Below are 19,105 nucleotides of genomic sequence, written 5' to 3'. Positions count from 1 at the left end.
TTTTATTGCAAATTCGGATTCAGCGTCGAAAAATACATAAGAATATATAGGTCTGGTCAATTGCACAGACACTTTTGTTTTTTTTTGTGGGCCTGTGTTATTCTTGGTCGTTATTTAAACTGCTTCTTACACCAATTCTCTGATTTTTGCATATATTTTTTAAAATCCCTGACTTTTTCCTGATTTTCAGGTTTTCCCTGACCAGCGGCCAACCTGTTATATATTTTGCGAATGAACAAAGGCCACTTACCATAGAACATATGAGCCAGAGCAGACAAGTGAAGAGGAGATCGAACGTAACAAAGAGGCAAAAAAATCGTCTGACATTAGACATTCTTCCATTGTACCTCGCACCCGCAATGATATCCTCGTTATTAAGGATTATGTCTGTCGCCCTATTGATAGAGTAGGAAGAGCTCCTCTGAGACTGAATAGAAGCATGAAGGCTCTCAGCAACAGCCCTCATTTGCCGGTCAGTCTCCGCCATAATTAAGCGGTCCTTCTAGAATCAACGTTTACGAAAAATATGATCACAAAGTCCTTTATCTTCCGCGAAGTCAATATCTATATAGTGGTGTAGTTGGGGCCTGACGGTGCCAAGCTATTTTCCTGTCGCACGGATAATTTTTTTAAATTATGGGCCATTCAACGTGGCCGTTGGCTAAATATGTATTTTACGTTTATAAATCCTTTTAAATCAAATTAATGTAGATGCCATTTTTAATTCAATACGAAACACTAACATTTCAAGCCAAAATATATCGCTTTTTCAACAAAATAGTTGAATTTTTAACAAAAAAATATTTTCTACTCAAAGAACGGGCCTCACAGTCCCTGTGGGATAAAATATAGGGACCAAAGGGTAATTTTTGTAACGCTCATGGGGTACTTTTTGTCACGCTTATAAACTACTTTTTTCGCGTTCAAAGGGTAAAAAATGAAGGATAATTTCACAAGACTTAAAAAATCGAAAAAATTCAATTGATTCCCGTAAATTGGAATGAATTTAGAGAAAATTGAGGTAAACAAGAAGAATGCAATGAAATTGATAAAAATTCAAGATGAATTCCAAAAAATAATTTAAAGTTTCTTCAAATGTTTGAAACCCTTCTATTTTACAACGAAAAAAGTAACTAATGATTACAAAACAATTCAAAAGAATTCAAATTAATTTGAAAATTTTTTTTATTGAATTTAGATGAATTTAAGGGGAATGAGAAGAATTCGATTAAATTCATACAAAATCAAGTTATATTTAAAAATCAATCAAATGAATTTAAAAAATTCAAATATATGAAAAAATCAATTGAATTTAGTAAATTGCAAATAAGTTTAAGAAAATTAAAAAATTGAGTTAATTTAGAAGAATTTAAAAGAATTTTAAATTGAAATTGTTTAGATAATTTTCTTAAAAATGCCTTAGACTCATTAAAATATCGTACAATATTTCAGTCTTTGAAATCCCTTCTAACTGTTGAAATAAATACTCAATGCCTGGGAATCTTTTAAATATTTAACAAATTTTAAATCTTTAAAATCTTTTAAAATTTCTTAAAATATTTCAAATTTTTTGATATCATTTGAGATTCCTTGAAACATTTTAAAGCCCTTAAAAACTCCTGGAAATCTTTTACAATACAATCAAATATTTCAAATCCTTTGAAATCCCATTAAATTATTAAAATCGATTAAAAATTTATTCATAATTATTTTTAAAAACCTCAAATATTACAAATCCTTTAAAATCTTTTGAAATCCTTTTATATATTTTTTTTTAATCTATTGAATTAAGTAGAATTAAATTTAGAAATATTAAAGTGAATTAAAAAAAATCGATGAATTTAAAAGAATTCGGGCTAAACTATTAAGAATGCAGGGTGAATTCCAAGTAATTAAAAAATTTTTTTAATATTTTAAAATCCTTTGAAATTCTATGATATTTACAGAAATCCTGAAAAACGGATTAAAATACCTTGAGCGCTTTTAAAATCCCTTAAAATAATTGAAATCCTCGCAAATATCATAAAATATCTTAAAATCTTATAGGCCCTGTAAAACCATTCCATATTTTCAGAAATTCTAAGAAATTATTCACCCTAAAATATTTCAAACGCTTTGAAATGCCTTCAAATTAATCAAATTAATGAATAATTTCAAATCCCTTCAAATTAGTGAATTGAAAAAAAAGCGAGTTATAGTGATTTTTGGAACTTCCTCTTCAAAATTCCTGACTTTTGGAAGCTTCGATCTTATCATAAATTTGTTAAAAGTTACATTATGGACTTAAATAGGGCACCATAGGGACCGAATCTTGAAAATTGGATATTTTAGGGACCTAAAGTGAATATAGGGTACAATCTAGGATATAGGGTCCGTTCTGTGAGGCCTGAAAAAGATGAATTTTCAACACGAAAAGACAAATTAAAGAAAAATAATCATTTTCAACCAAATAGTTGCATTACCAATCAAAGAGATGGACTTTGCAGAAAAAGATACGAGTTTTCTAAAAAATAGTTCAATATTTAAACAGTGGTGTAATTTTGAAGTTACTTTTCAACCAATAAAGCTAACTTTGTAACCAAGAAGGACGACTTTTTTATCATAAAAGAGAAATTTTCAACCAGGAATTATGACTAACAAAATACCTAAATTTTTCAAAAATTATCTTTTTTTATAAATAATTGAATTTGAAGACAAAAAGACCAATCTTTTGTAAGACAGTTTAATTTGAATCAAAAAAGATCATTATCAACCAAGAACGCTGACTTTTCTACCAAGAAAAACAAATTCTCAACAAGAGTAAAAAATGTTAACAAAAAAGATAATTTTCAATCAAGAAAACTGAATTTTTAACAAGACAGTTAAATTCTCAACCACAAAGTTAACCTTTCAAAAAACAAGAATAATTTTATATTAAAAAAAATGATTTCTTAACAAAATGTATGAATTTTTTACCAAATAGTTAAATATTCAAACATACAGTTAAATTTTCAACAAATGAGTAATTTTCTTCCCAAACAGACGCATTTTTAACAAAATATATGAATTTGCTTCAAAATAATTAAACTTTTAACTTATACAATATACAGTCTAAAGTTTCAACCAAAATGAAAGTTAAATTTTCAGATTAAAACTATGATTGAAAAAATATCTTTAAACAAAAAAACGAATTTTTAACAAATTTATTGTTAAATTTACAATAAAAATGGTGAACAGGATAAAGTTTTAACCAAACATGATATAGTTGAATTTTCAGATAAAAAAGTACATCATTTTTAACACAACAAAACAGAATTTTAAACAAATTTGTTAAATTGTCAACAAAAAAGATTAATTTTCTACCAAAAAGGACGAATTTTGAACAAAATACATGAATTTTCAACAAAATTATTTCATTTTTAATTCAATAAATGATGAGAATGTGAAAAATGAATTAACTACAAAAAAATTACATTTTTAAACCAAAAATAGGATTTTTGAATCAAAAAGTTTAATTTTCTACCAGGTCGTTAAATTTTCAAGTCAGAAGGTGAAATTTTTACAAAACAAAATTTTTAACATTAGAGTTCATTTACAACAAAATAGTTGAACTTCCAAGCAAAAGAAACGATTTTGAAACAAAGTAATTTAAGATTTATCCAAATAGTTAAATTTTCATTACAAAAAGATGAATTTTTACCAAAAAAAAATTTCAATCAAAAAGGAAAAATAAATATGAGTCAAAAAAACATGTTCTTCGAAACTCAGATATTTATTTAATAGAAAAAACTCCTTTCAAAACTTCCTGACGTTTCAGTACACATGCGTACCTTTTTCAAAGGTTCTTAAACCTAAATAATTATAATAAAAATTAGTAATTTTAGTGCGAACAAATATGATACATAATTACGTAGATTTGAATACATTGTTACCTGAGTTGATGGTAGTTTAAATAGTCAAACAGATCAATTTTCAGTCAAATAAAAAAAAAAGGAACATTTGAGTCAATAGTTTAAAGAAATTAATTAAAATTTAGTCATTTTTTTTTTGAAGTCTCAAAAAAATTTTTTTTGAGACTTCAATCGATTACCCTACATTTTTTAAAATTGTACGAGAAAAACAAAATTGGCGTAGGTTAGGACGGACGAACAGAAACGGACAGTTTTAGAAATACATGAGGAATACGTAATTTTTAATTAATTAATTTTAATTAATTTCTTTAAACTATTGACTCAAATGTTCCTTTTTTTTTATTTGACTGAAAATTGATCTGTTTGACTATTTAAACTACCATCAACTCAGGTAAAATGTATTCAAATCTACGTAATTATCTATCATATTTGTTCGCACTAAAATTACTAATTTTTATTATAATTATTTAGGTTTAAGAACCTTTGAAAAAGGTACGCATGTGTACTGAAACGTCAGGAAGTTTTGAAAGGAGTTTTTTCTATTAAATAAATATCTGAGTTTCGAAGAACATGTTTTTTTGACTCATATTTATTTTTTCGATTTACGATTGGACCGTAAGACATAAAGAATTTGAAATCAACGATTTGAAATCAATAAATATCAATGGTCGAAGAAAGGATTGATTTGTTTCATCAAATCATTTTACAAAAAGGAAAAAATAGTTAAATCATCGACCAAAACAGATGTATATTGAACAAAATAGTTGAATTTTCAACAACATAATTAAATTGTCATCCTGATAGACGAATTTTTAACCAAAAAAATAACTGTCAACCAAAAATACTTAGATTTACTTCTTGTTTTCTGTTAATTTAGTTCGCATTTATAGAAGCGAAAAAGAACAATGAAGGGAAAAGGCGAAATTTCTTGAAAAATTGGTACAACACTGTTCTTTTTTATCTTTCTAAGAAAAATATTAATTAAAATCAAACTTAAAAATTGGCCAAAAAAAGTAATTATGCCAAAATTGCAGAAAAAGTATTTATAATTTCATATATTAGAGTTCTACCATCTCAAAAAGAATCTAAAATAAGTGTTTTTTTAAATTTTTTATAATTATAATAATTTAAAATTGTTGAAGAATGTAAATAATGCACATAGACAAAAGAATACACATTTTATATATTTTTCTCACCAGAACATATTCTAGACAGGTAAGTTTATCACCGCAAACAAAAAACATTACAAACATAATTTTTAAATATTCTAACTTGTTAGCAAGCCGAATTCTATATGACGAATATTACGAATAAATATTATGACTCAAAGTATGGGGGCCGGAAGTCATAACCGAGAAACGTGCTATAGGACCCGAGTAAACGTGTATAGAAAATTATAGAATTTGATAGACTCTATCCAGAGAAAACATAGAATTTAAATAAAATTCTATAAGCACATTTGATATAAATCGTATTAAATTGAATCAAACGAATTCCACTGATTAAAATCTATCAGCAGATTTTATACACTTTATACTTTTCTACCAACAGATTCTCATTAAATCTACATAAAATGATATCCACCCAGAACTTACATAAAATCCTATACTCTTAATTTTCGAAAATGTTTAACACATTCTATCCGTCAGAAAATTTTATAGTATCTATTAATAGATTCCCATCAAAATTCTATCAAATCTTACCCACTCCAGACTTGTATCAAATCCTACGTATCGGAATCTCGGAAATTTCTATCAAAAGTTCTCCGTCGAGAAATCTTACATTTTCCCATTAATATTTGCTCATTGCATTCGATTGAAAAAAGTTTTAATGACAATATCTTGGTAGAAAAGTATACGACTTCTCTAAGAACTTCAGTTTACGTTGGTATGTTTCAAGGAAAAATTATAGTTTAAAATAAAAAAATTATTAGATTTAAATGTAATGGTTTTGGTTTAAAATAATAAAATTTAAAAGCTTAAGCAATTTCGGATTGTATTATTTTTCGTCGGCAATCGAAATTTTTATTTAAAAAACATATTTCAAAGAAGATTCATAATTTTTTAGCAATTTCAGATTATGTTGGCGGTTTACATAGAAAATTGTCATTTTCAAACAAAAAAAAATTCTAATTTAAACAATATTTAGAACCTTGTTCAAAACTTTGGATTAAACTGGCATTTTTCGTCGAAAATTGGTCATTTTAATTTTAGACAATTTTATTTAAAAGAAAATACCAAATTTATTAACAATTTTAGGTCGTGTGGCTGTTCTACATCATAAAAGGGTAATTTTAAGTAATAATAAATATATATTTCAAAGAGAACACGATTTTTTAAATACCATTGTAGGTTAACCTAGCGATTTTCATCAGTTTTTTAAATAAAAAAAATCATTGGATCTCAAAGATGAAACAATTTTAGATTATGTTAAAATTTTTCAAAGGAAATCGGTGATTTTAAACAAGAAATATTAGGTGTAAAAGAATATTCACAATCTTAAACAATTTTTTTTTTACGCCATGCAATGGTTTGATCCGATTGCTATTCTATTTTTTATATATAATAGATAATGAAAAATAAAAATGTTTCCTATTTAATATTAGCGTGTATATTTTAATTTACAAATTGCGCGAGACAACTAAATAATAATATTCGCGAGCGGAGTTCTAGTTTGTTTTCTAGTGAATACAATTATTAATAAACTTAAAAAATATTATAAAATATTATTTTACATTTATGTAAGTAATATATTCTAATTTGTGTGCTTAAATTCCTGATTTTATAAAAATCGAAAACGAAAACAACAGAAATACTGTAAATTAAAACGAGTTTTTGACAGATTAGCTTTCAATTTGGAATTTTAATGAAAATAGACGAGATTTTTTAATATTTGTAAGTAATTTGATCAATTAAAAAATATATTATTAGGAATTGTAAATTAAAAAGAGTTTTCGACATATTTCTTTACAATTTGAAACGTTGTAAAATAAGGTAAGCTTTGGTAATATTTGGATATAATTTGATAAATTACCAAAACTATTCTTAGGAACTGTAAATTAAAACGAGTTTTCGACAGATTTACTTGCAAATTTAAAATTTAATAAAAGAAGACAATGAATAATAATATGTGTATCTAATTCGATAAATTAACGAAAAAATGATTAGGAATTGTAAATTAAAACGAGTTTTCGATAGATTTACTTGCAAATTTAAAACGCAATAAAAGAAATGTACCTCAAGTTCCGAAAGTTCAAATGAACGAAATATTTTTCACCGTTTCTATTTTGCCCATAAATATTGTTCCGGCTGTAATTAAAAATATGTATTATAATGTCGATTATAATTTTGTTCCAATAATAAATTATTTCCAATATAAACAAACAGTTTACCACTTTGTTTGGTTTAGTCATCAATAAAAAATTTCGTTTATTTGAAAGTTCAGAACTTCAAGCACATATAAAAGAAACCAAGGCTTGATCATATTTCTATCTAATTTGATAAATTAACAGAGACATTATTGAGAACACTTAAACAAAGAACTCAATTACGTCATTTTTGGCCATAACAGTATAGAAAACATCTTAAAATCCGTTCAAAAAGTAATTAAAATTTAATTTGCGTATTAGATGTAATAGCTTGCACAGTGCGCGTAATAATTTCAGGAACACCTCAATCTTCACCAATAATTAAGTCTATATGAAAACCATTAAAACAGATGAAAAAGCAGAAAAAGTGCAAGCAAATGGAACAAATGTCATTGTTCACCTAACCTCAAAATTTGTCTTGTTGATGCTTGTCTTTTGACCATATTCTCAAGAGAATTCAACTTTTAAATAAACCTATCTTAAATAAATGATTATTGAATAAATATTCAATTACCTTTGAACACTAATAATATTAGGTATAAATTTATTTAAAATAAAAAAAAAATACTTTTTTGATGAAAACTACATACCTAACCGGTTTTAACGATTTTTCTTGCTAATCACATCACCAAAACATGTGCTTTGCACCATAACACCTTATTTTTAGACACCATCAAATTGTATTATTTTTTCAAAATCTTTTATTTTTGTAAACCAAATATGTTTGTTTAAACTTATGCGTTAATAAACACTTCACGCACACACTCACCTTCCATTTCCATTTTCCAGACTGCAAATTCCAGCTGACAGTCCCCATGCTCACGCACCTTAACAGTGCTACCAATCTTACAAATATTTTTTGTATTAATACTATTGAGACAAATTTTAGATTTAGATCAAATAAAATGTTTAAAAACCTAAACATTAATTTCAAACAAGTTTTAATTTTACTAATTTTGTGTATTCAGAGGAGCTTGATTTATTTTTTCTTGTATTCTATTTGATTATTCGCAAATATTTTGCTACATTGTTGGTAGTATGACATAGAAGATGGCGCTTTATTCTGAATCTATAAAACGTAAATTACTGATTATTACATAGAATCTTTTTATGGACAGAATTAAATAATTTTAGATTAAAATTTTAAAGTTTTAAACTTATTTTTTTACTTTTACCGAAAAAGAGTTAAATTTTAAAAGCAGAAAGATGAATTTTAAAATCAAGAAGATGAACTTGAACAAGAAGATCGAATTTTAAAACAAATCGTTAAATTTGTAACTGAAAAAATAAGTTTTTAATCAAAAATGCAATAATTAAATTGTCAGTAAAATAATTAATTTTCATTTTTTTAAACGAATTTTTAACAAAAGAGTCTTATTTTTCTCCAAGGGATACCATTAAATTGGTGATTTTCAACAAAAAGTTCATTTTCAACAAAAAAGTTGCACTTTTAACCAAAACACAAGAAACTTCAAAGCAATGAAATTAGTTTTCTTTCAAATCCATCGATTTCTTTAGAAAAAAGATCAATTTTCAATTAAAAATGTATACATTACATTCTAAGATGAAAGAAAAACATTTTCAACCAAGAAGATTGATTTTCTACCTTAATTTTTCTTTTTAAAAAGATAAATGTTCAGCCAACAAATTTAATCGTTAAATTGCGAGTAGAAAAATTCATTTTCAACCATATAGAAAACGAATTTTTACATAATAGGCCCATTGTTGACCGAAGAGATGAGTCAACTCTAATAATGAATTTTCCCATAAAAAAGACGAATTTTCAACAAATGAAGATTTTTCATCCAAGAAAAGAAATTTCATCTAAATTACATATCAAGCCAATATACTATTTTTCTGGAAAATAGCTAAATTTTCAACCCGGAAATTAAATTAAAAATTCTATTTTCATACCAAAACGACGATTTTTACAACTGAAAAAAATCAATTTTTAATTAAAAAATGAATAAGTAACATTTCCAGTTGAAAATTTTTTTTTTTTATTTTGTATTGATAGTATTTTTTACGAAATAGTTTAATTTTCCACCATCGAGATGAATTTTCAACTGAATTAATGAATTTTCCAACAAAAAGGACAAATTTTCAACAAATAAAGTTTTCCATTTCTAAAAGAATCAAATTTGATTAGAATTATTGAATTATCAAACCAAAGCCGAATTTTCTGTAAAACGGCCTAGTGGCCGCCAGGTTTCGTATTTTCGTGTACAACGTCTCAAAGTTTGAGACCGATATTTTATGTATAAAAAAAGTTCGAACGTTCAAAAAATGTTGAGGTTCAGAAAAAAGATGAAATAATTTTCAGTGAAGTTTCTACCAAAATGCAGTACCTAAACGTACTTTATTGCACTCTAATACATTTCCCAAAGTTTCAGCTCGATATTTTATTTACAAAAAAAGTTCTCAGGTTCAAAAAAACATTCAGTGAACTGAAAAACTGCGGTCGGTAATATAGGTATTTAGCTGTGTCACATGCCCTTAATAGAAATACAAACTCTTCATTTTTCCGACTTCAACGCTTATTACCAGTTATAGTAAATATTTCTTGTATAAAGTAATAAAAAAAGTATTGAGTTCATTTCTTCTACACAATATGTCCATTTATATTTATAATTTTTTGAAAATCACAATAAATTGAAGAATTGTTTTTTTTTTGTATAGAAAAATATTTCTGTCGAAAATGTTTTTTTTTTGTTCATTGTGTAATATGTAAATTCCATCTAAAACCCTTTGTTTCTGATATAGATCTATTTTTATTGTCCAAGAAATACTTTAAACTCCACAAAAAAGACCGTTAAAACACTCTTATGTATAAATTAAAATGTATCTTTAAAATCGTACCTAGATATTCTTTCTGGTTCGGATTTTTGTCACCAGGTGGCGTATCGCAGTGTAACCATTGCCAATCGCTAAAAATGTTTTTCTTTGAATAAAATCTTAGTCGCAAATGATTTTAAGCAATTTTAAGCTAGAAATATTAAAAATTGAACAATTACATTTTTTCATAAACGAAACACTTATATCCCACACGATAACCCCAGGATACCCAGGATAACCCTGGGACGTTTACGGGATATTTAAATGTCCCAAGTAGGATATAGAAAATTAATTTTTCAAAATAAAAAATCATATTCAATTTTCCTAGATTTTTGTTGTAAATTTTTTTTTCAAATTAGGCATTATTTCAAATTATTTAAAGTTTTCAATTGACATTCAATCTTTTCAAAACTTCTGAACATCTTGTCAGCTTATTCGAAATTTTCCTAGGAATAGTAGGTGTTTAATATTTATTTATACATCAAAATTCAACAATTTTTATTTAAAAATTCAAATTCTCCAAATAGAAAAAGTAACATTTTCAGGCTAAAGGTTTACTTTTTTTCTTTAGTTTTGAATATTTAATTTATAATTACTGATTTTAAATGAACAGAAATATATTACTAAACATTAAGCAATTGTTTTTCTTCATTGAACATTTTCAAATATTCAAATTATAGATTAAAGCTGTCTTTTAAATTTTATAAAAGTTTTTAATTATGAATATGAATTCTTAAAAAACTTTTCCATTGTAAAAAATCGTCATAATTTATATTTCCAGTTGATCAACTAAAAATGTTTTTTATCCAAAATTGTCGATTTCAAACGCTTCTAATTTGTAATTTTCCAAGTCTTCAAAACTGAATTTTAAACTTCTTTAAATGAAAAATGCACGCTTAAAAATTAAATATAAAATTGCTTAAGTGAAATATTTTCTAATTACGTATCGTAAACTGAATTATATCGGCATGGAAAAAGATAAAAATTCAACTAACTATTCAAAAAAACCGGTTGAAATCAAACTTGGACAGATTTTGTTTTTTCTACAAATTTGACAAATTCCGTGTCAAAAAATAAATTTACTGCCATTTCCCGGTTTCATAAAATTCCACGTTTTCCGGTCCAGTAGCTACCCCTTAAATCTCTCTTTATAAATGAAAGAAACCTGCTCTGTGTCCAGTTTTTTTTTTTATTATTTCGCAAGAAAATTGCACATATGAAAGTCAAAATTTGTTACATATACATTGGATAGGTACATATAAAAAATAAAAATCGGTGCAGATTTTTCGGTACTGCATAGAACCTGGAATTGGACTTTCCACCAACACCAAGTAAATTTTTACATAAATCTTTTCCTAAGCATCTTCTAAAGAAAGATGACATACCCAACAAGTTCTTTAAACCCTACAGATACAAACAATACGTTTTATACAAGTTTCTACAGAGTTCGATGATCATATTTCCGATTTCACGTGATCAGGTAACTACCTAAATGCTGATGATCACAGATCAACGTCATTTCTCTCTCGTCTCTTTGATCGATCTAATTTGAACATTTCAAAATCCACTAGGAAATGACGTTCCTTTTTCCGAGCATCTCTCAGAAAATATTCTATATACTTTTATCTTTACATCTCAATTCCGCAAAAAAAAATAATTACATGATTTTCGTGCGTCTTGGGCCTCAAACGCGTGCGATTATCGTGGTTTGAAACTGCGTTAAAAAAGAAAACCACGCTCTGTACACGAAGAGAACATCGTAGTCTTTTAAATAAAGAAAATCATAGAAATCCTTTCTTCGAAACCTCTTACCGGCTTTTATCACATCTTCAGCCTCTCATCGAGAACACCTGATCTAAAAAGGAGAGTCAAACTTTTTTTTTCTGGTCTCGAATCGAGAGATTTTTAAGTAGAAAATATAGGTTGTCTTTGTATGAAAAACACAGAAAGTTCCGGGCTTTTCTCGGAAGAAAGTATTTTTACTTTTTCCCAGTTACTCTAAAACGATGTTTCTTAGTGAATCTTCCGGATAAGTTTCTAGAATTGCTATGGTTCCCATAGGAAAGGGTACCGAAATACCACCGTCAAGTACAAGTCCAGAATCGTGGCAAAGGGATCGAACCATCACCCTCACGCAAAATCCTCTCGGGTGCATACTTTTTGGAAGTGGCCAAGTTTCCGAAACTATCATATCACGAATCGCGTAGTTCATCCTTGCGTCCTCTGAAATTCAAAACTTCGGTCATATTTCCGGCTGGTTGTTTTATTCAAGAAAAACAATTTCCTGGTTCACTACAAGTTTTTAGAACTAATGAAGTTCCAAAATGCGAATACTTAAAAATTAAATTTCTTCATTTCAAGTAATCAAAGCTGAACTGCAAATTTAAGCACTCAACGTAGAACTCTTTTGAATTTTTCACTTTGACAATGCCCCCATTCCCTCACAGAAATCTCCCAGAGGGGCAAATTATTGATTTTCCTCCCTCTGAATTTAAATGATTGAATTGATCAGATCATTTCAATTTTTCCAAAAATCTACCTCAAATCTTTGTGACATAATTTATATCCCTACAAAGTCTTTTTAATCTATCCGAAATCTTTGAGAAAAATTGAAATTTTTCGAAAATCTTTGAAAACTTTGTCGAATATTTGAAATATTTGGAAATATTTGATAAATAATTGAAGTCTGTGAAATTTTTTAAATCTTTATGAACTATTTGGGAAATCATTGAAGTCTTCATAAAATATCCAATTTTTGTTTTAAACTGTTCAAATCTTTAGGATATCATTGAAGTCTGTGAACTCTTTTAAAACCATCCGAAATATTAGTGATATATTTGGGAAATCATGTAAATCTTTGTCAAATCTTTGTGAAATATTTGGAAATATTTGCGAAAAATTGCAAATATTTTTGAAATTATTGAAATTTTTGGAAATTGATTGAAATCTTTGTGAGAACTTTTTAAACTGCCCAAAATATTGATGAAATATTTCAAATCTTTGCACTCTTTGGGAAATTATTGAAATCTTAAAAAAATATTTAAATTATTTTGTAAAAATTTGGTATATTTTTGAAATTGTTGAAATCTTTTTATGCTACCCCAAATCTTTGGGAAATCTTTAGAAAAGCGTTTAAATATTTGTAAAATATTACGAATATTTTCAAAACATTTGATAAGATTTGTAAATATGTTTATATTCTTGCGAAATATTTAAAATCTTTGGAAATCTTTCAAATATTTTTAAAACATTTTTCTAAATTATTAAAATATTTGTGAAACCATTGGGAAATATGTTTAACCTATACGAAATATTTGTCAAATCTTCGGGAAATATTTGAAATATTTTTCAAATATTTGGTAATATTTGTAAAAATGATTGAAATCTTTGGGAAATTTTCGGAAAATCATTGAAATCTTTGTGAAATCTTGTAAATCTAGCCGTATTTTTTCCGAAATATTTGAAATCTTTACGAAATATTCAAAATCTGTGAAATCTTTGGAAAATCAATGAAATCCTTTTAAAATATTTTTGAAGTATTTGGTATATTTTTGAAGGTCTAAAATTTTCAATAAATCCTGCAAAATAGAAAAAATGCCTGAAAATCTTCCAGATTTGTTTTGCAGTTTTTTAAATCTTTTTAAATCTCTTTGAATATTCTATCAAAATTATTTTTTAAAAATAAAAAATCATTTTTAATTTTCCTAGAAATGTTAGTCACTTTTATAATTCTTTTGTAACCTTCTAAAATGCTGCAAAAGCTTCTAAATTTTTTGTTTTAGATCTTAAAAAAATTTCATTTTGTTTTATGTTTTTTAATATCTTTTCGAGTTTGCAATTATTTTTTATTAATCTTTTCAAATCTCTAAATATCTCTTAAATGTACTACAATTTTTTGTAAATTGTTAATTGTTCAATTATTATTTAGCTGTCAACATATGTTTTTGTTTTAAATCTTTTTAAACATCCTGCTAAAATTAATTTCGCAAAATAAAAAAATTTAATTTCAAAATCTTCCAAAATCTAGTTTTTCTAATCTTTTCGAGTTTTGTCAAATAATTTTATATCTTTTTTAAACTTCTAAATATTTCTTCAGCCTACTCGAATATTTTCGAAATGAATCAATGTTCAACGGTTATTTATAAATCAATATTCAACAGTTTCACTTACAAATGAAAACTTTTTTTTAAATAGAATAATAACAATTTTAACAGTCAAAGTATAAACTTAGCCTTCTAAAAATGTAACGATTCAAGGCTTTCCGTTTCGAACAGTTCCTTTTCTAATTAAGAAAAAATTATAAATCGATATTTTTGTCCTTCCAACTCAATAACATTCTTTAAAATAAATATGACTTTTTAAATAAATATTATTTATTGATTTAAAATACAGTAATCAAATATTTTAGAGTTTGAAGTTTATAAAATTATCATTTGAATTTAAAATAACATTAATTTAAAACAAATTTCATCCAGAAATATATTTTTCAATTATTATTATTTTAAATTCAAACAATAATTTTAGAAAATTTAAACATTAAAAATAGTTTATTTATGATAGACAAATATTTAATTATTTTATTTTTAATAAATAAATAATATTCATAAAAAAAGATTTGATTCTTTAAATTCGGGAATTTCAAAGTTCGGATATTTTATAATTCGGAAATTTTGGTGTATAAAATTTTATTTTTCAGGATTTTTCAAAAGTCCCTGAATGTTGTTATTCGGAAATTTTTCTATTTGATGAGATTATAAACTGTTAGTGAATTTCATTATTCCGAAATTTCATTCTTGAATTTTATTATTCGGGAATTTCACAGTTGCGGGAATTTTATTATTCAGGCAATTTATTATTCGGAAATTCTATAATTCCGAAATTCGGGAATGTTCTAATTATGGAATTTCACAGTGTCGGGAAATTTATTTTTCGGGATTTTTTAGGCGTCTCGTAATTTTATTATTCGGGAATTTTTCCATTCGGTAATATATTAATTTGTTCGGAAATTTTATTATTCTGGAATATTATTATTCGGCAAGTTTACTTTCGAAATTTTTCAGTCATCCCATTACATACTGAACGATTTAATAAATGAAAAAACGAACAGTAGAACTTAATATTTAAAAAAAAAACGTTTAAATCGAACTAGCTTTAAATTGCATTAGATCATGTGATACAATAAATAAATTTCCGTTTTCCAAGTCCAGTGGTCACCCAGAATATTATCAATTTTGATTGAACTAACTCAAAATTCGAATTTAGAAGAAAAAGGAAAATTAAGGAACTAATTTTTATTCTTACCCGCTGAGAATTGCAACCTATTGTTGTACTCTGAACAAATATTCTCAACGTCTTCGCTAGCATAAATTTTCTGAGGATCTGCTATGCTCAAAACGTCCTTGACCGTTTGAGGACTCAAACAACTTATCGACCTAAACCAGGAAGTTGAACCTGTTCCTGTGCTTACGCACAAACCTGAGCTTTTCACCTTGTGATATTTTTCCTCGTCGTCCAATTTAATAAGCAAGGAACTTGTTCTCGCAGATAAAGTTTCCCCTATAAATACCTGCAAAAATTTAAACATGAATTATAAATCTATTATGGAAACCCGAAATTTTTTTTGCAAATTTCACAGCCAAAAATTATCGCAAAACAGGAAAAATAAGATAATTTTCGCGAAAAAAAGAGAATAAATTATTCTGTATAAGATTCATATGGTTACCATAGAAAATTCAATATGAAAAGCTTTCAATTTTTAAGATTTCAAATCCAAACATTTTGTATTTACAACAAAAGAATTGAGTTTTCAAGCTAAAAGATGAATTTTCAAAAACAAAATTAATTTATGACTAAATTGTTGAACTTTCAAGTAAGAGATGAATTTTTAACAAAAGAGTCAAATTTTCAAACAAAAATGATTGAACTTCAACCGAAAACCAAATAGTAGAAACGGTTAAATTTTCAACCAAAATTAGAATTTTCAACTAAAAGGATGAATCATCAACGAAAGAAATTAATTTTTAACACAGTAGTTCATATTTCAACCCAGCCGTTGAATTTTTAACAAAAATACTTTAATTTAAAATTAAAAACGTTTCAATTCATAAAAAACGACGAATTTTAAACAATATAGTCAAATTTTCTATCAAAATATATTTCCTACCAAATTGATGATTTTTTAACAAAACAGTTAAGCTTTCAAACTAAAAATTCAGATGTTTGACCAAAAAAGTTCACTATCGAACCCTAAAAAACCACTTTTAACAAAACAATTCATTTTCAACCAAGAGAGATGAATGTTTAGCCAAATAGTAGAAATGTCGAGCAAAAAACACGATTTTCTAACCAAATAGTTACAATTTTAATCTATTAGTTAAATTTTCAAGACAAAAAGACTCATTTTTCAGAAAAAAATTGAATTTTAAACAAAAAGTTTACTCTAAATAAAAAAAAATTAATTTTCAATCAAAGAAAATTACTTTTCTACCAAAAAAGATTTGTTATCTATTCAAAGTGAACGAATTTTTCACAAAATAGTTGAATTTTCTGACCCAAAATAATTACGCCTTAGGAAAATACTTTGATTTTTAATAATAGTAGATTTTTTATGAAAAGAGATCATTTCTGAATGGAAAATATAATAGCCGACTTTTTAAACAAAAATAAGGCTAAGAGTACACCATTTAAAAAAGTTTCAAGCCAAAAGACGACTTTTTTTAGAAGCAAGTTTAATTTTCAATCGAAAAAATGAGTTTTTGACAAAAAAATATTACTTTTTCAACAAAATAGGTTCAATTTTTTACCCACAAGTGTAATTTTCAGGCCAAAACCATATCGTCGAATTTTTAAACAAAAAAGTGTAAGCTTGAACCAAAACTAAATAGTTTAATTTTCATGAAAAAAATACATTTTTGGAAGGCTATTGAATTTTCAAGAAAAAGCTCATCCAAAAAGACGATTTTTTTGAGAAAACTTTCAAATTTTCAAACAGTGGAATTTTCAACAACAAAGTTAATTTTCAAACAAGAAAGATGAAATCTCCATCCAAAAAGACGAATTTAGGGAAGCCGTTTTAATCAGAGAAAAAAATTCCCGGTCATTTCCCCAGCTCGCAAACATTTTTTTCGGTCAATGAAATTAAAAAATTAAAACTTCGTAGCTAAAAATATTTCCATTTGAAGTAATAAAAACTGAGCTGCAAATCACTTTATATATTTTTTCAATTTTTAAATTATGGTTGACATTTTTTCAGAACTTCTAAACTTCTTTTAAAATGCTTCAAATTTTTCTCAAATATTGTAAAAATATCCTGCAAAATCAAGAAAATTTGAATTAAATCTTCCAGATTCAGTTTTGACCATTTTTAAAATCTTTTTAATCCTTTCTAAATATTCTCTTAGAATTAATATATCAAAGTAAAAAATTATTTTCAATTTTCATAGAATTCTTAAAAAAAATTTGTTTATTCTTTTGAAATCTTTCATCATTCTTGAAATGCTTCTTAATTTTTTTTTTTTTTGGCACCTGTAAAAATACATATTTAGTTTCAAATTAGACTGCGGACTGTTTACAGCTAAATTTCAGTACGAATAACCGGGTTTTGTTGGTATATATAAACACTTCGTTCAAATTATTTTAAATTTTTAATTAATTTTGAATATTTTCAAAACTTCTACATACCACTTTAACTTACTCGATTTTTCCCTAGGAATAATAGGTGTTCAATAATTATTTATAATTCAAAATTTAACAACTTTACTTAAAAATTTTTATTCTTTAGATATAACAATTAAAATTGTAACGTTTAAAGTTTTATTTTTTGGTTTAGTTTCCAATATTTTAATTATAATTACTGATTTTAAATAAACAGTCAAATATTTATAAATATTAAGCAATTTTTCTTTTTCTTAATTGAACAATTTTTAAATTGTAAATTGAAACAATATTTACAATTTAATAAAAGACAGTTTAATTGTTAACATTAAAATCTGGAAATTCTTAAATTTTGAAATTATTCCGAATCGTAATCTACAATCAATTATTAACATTTTAATCCTTAAAGAAGTGTTCAATTTAAAAAATCATTATAATGTATATTCACAGTCTATCATCTAAAAATTTTGTTTTATCCAAAATTTACGACTTGAAACGCTTCTAATTTGTAATTTTTCATGTTTCTAAAACTAGATTTTTCAATTCTTTAAATGAAAAATGTACGCTCAAAAATTAAATTTAAGATGGAAAAATTTTGAAGTTAAATTTTTATAATTACGCATTGGAAACTGAATGATAAAAGATAACAACTCAACTAATTTTTGTTTAAACTGTTCAAATTAAACTTGACAGATTTTTTTCTAAAAATTTGTCAAATTCCAGGTCCAGTAGCCGCATTGGACTTTTGGCGAAACAATTTAATTTTCAATAAAAAACATAACTTTTTAACGAAAAACTTAAATTCAAAATTAAATTAAAAAAAAAAGAAAAATTAGTATCAAAATATTTATTTTTCGTTGAAAACAGTTGTATTTTCGTATTGAGTTCTGCTACTTCAGTTTACATTTATGAAAAAAATGGGAAAAGCGGAAGTTTTTTTCAAAAAAGGAGAAAAAGAGGAATTATTTTAAAAAGGGGAGATAGTATAAAGTCTGAATTGATATTCAAAGTCTTACTTCGTTTAGAGCTAACCACGGTAATCGTCGCTCCTCTGGCAGATTCTGAGATGTATCTACAATATCCTCTTCTTTCTCAAAGTAGAGCCTAAAAACAAAAACTCTCCAGGTCTAAGAAAATGTCAAAAATCTACATAGCACATAAATTATTATAAACCATTTTGCAAAATTTCCACCGAAAAAACCATATTGTTTCTACAATACTTGGTTGAATAATTTATACTTGTTTGAATAATTTAACAGATCTAATCATCAGACCTTGAAAAAATATTCTCTGACAATGCGTAAATGTCGTTCTTGACGCAGGGAATTTTATAAACGTGTTATTATATCACAGAGTGACT

General features: G+C 25.9%; 2 protein-coding genes across 3 annotated transcripts in view; both read right to left on the bottom strand.

The window, feature by feature from the left end:
• LOC117174894 (steroidogenic acute regulatory protein-like) overlaps positions 1-8,065 on the bottom strand; it is a 37,236-nt gene extending 29,171 nt beyond the window's left edge. The window contains exons 1-2 of one of the 2 annotated variants that reach the window (XM_033364320.1): positions 8,027-8,065; positions 251-502 (exon numbers count right to left, since the gene is read on the bottom strand). In XM_033364320.1, coding sequence (XP_033220211.1) covers positions 251-487 — 237 coding nt within the window. In that variant the 5' untranslated portion in view covers positions 488-502; positions 8,027-8,065. Of the gene's footprint in view, positions 1-250; positions 503-7,847 lie in introns of both variants that reach the window. The other variant, XM_033364319.1, reaches the window with a different exon arrangement.
• A 3,198-nt stretch (positions 8,066-11,263) lies between these two features.
• Positions 11,264-19,105, bottom strand: part of LOC117175283 (NAD kinase 2, mitochondrial-like) — a 9,420-nt gene continuing 1,578 nt past the window's right edge. The window contains exons 4-6 of the mRNA XM_033364993.1: positions 18,762-18,872; positions 15,394-15,658; positions 11,264-12,315 (exon numbers count right to left, since the gene is read on the bottom strand). Of these exons, the coding sequence (XP_033220884.1) occupies positions 12,086-12,315; positions 15,394-15,658; positions 18,762-18,872 (606 nt within the window). The 3' untranslated portion in view covers positions 11,264-12,085. The remainder of the gene's footprint in view (positions 12,316-15,393; positions 15,659-18,761; positions 18,873-19,105) is intronic.

This window comes from Belonocnema kinseyi, chromosome 6 (assembly GCF_010883055.1).
Source record: "Belonocnema kinseyi isolate 2016_QV_RU_SX_M_011 chromosome 6, B_treatae_v1, whole genome shotgun sequence".
NCBI lineage: Eukaryota > Metazoa > Arthropoda > Insecta > Hymenoptera > Cynipidae > Belonocnema > Belonocnema kinseyi.
Note: the sequence above shows the minus strand (reverse complement) of the source record. Positions and strands in the feature narration are given on the sequence as shown.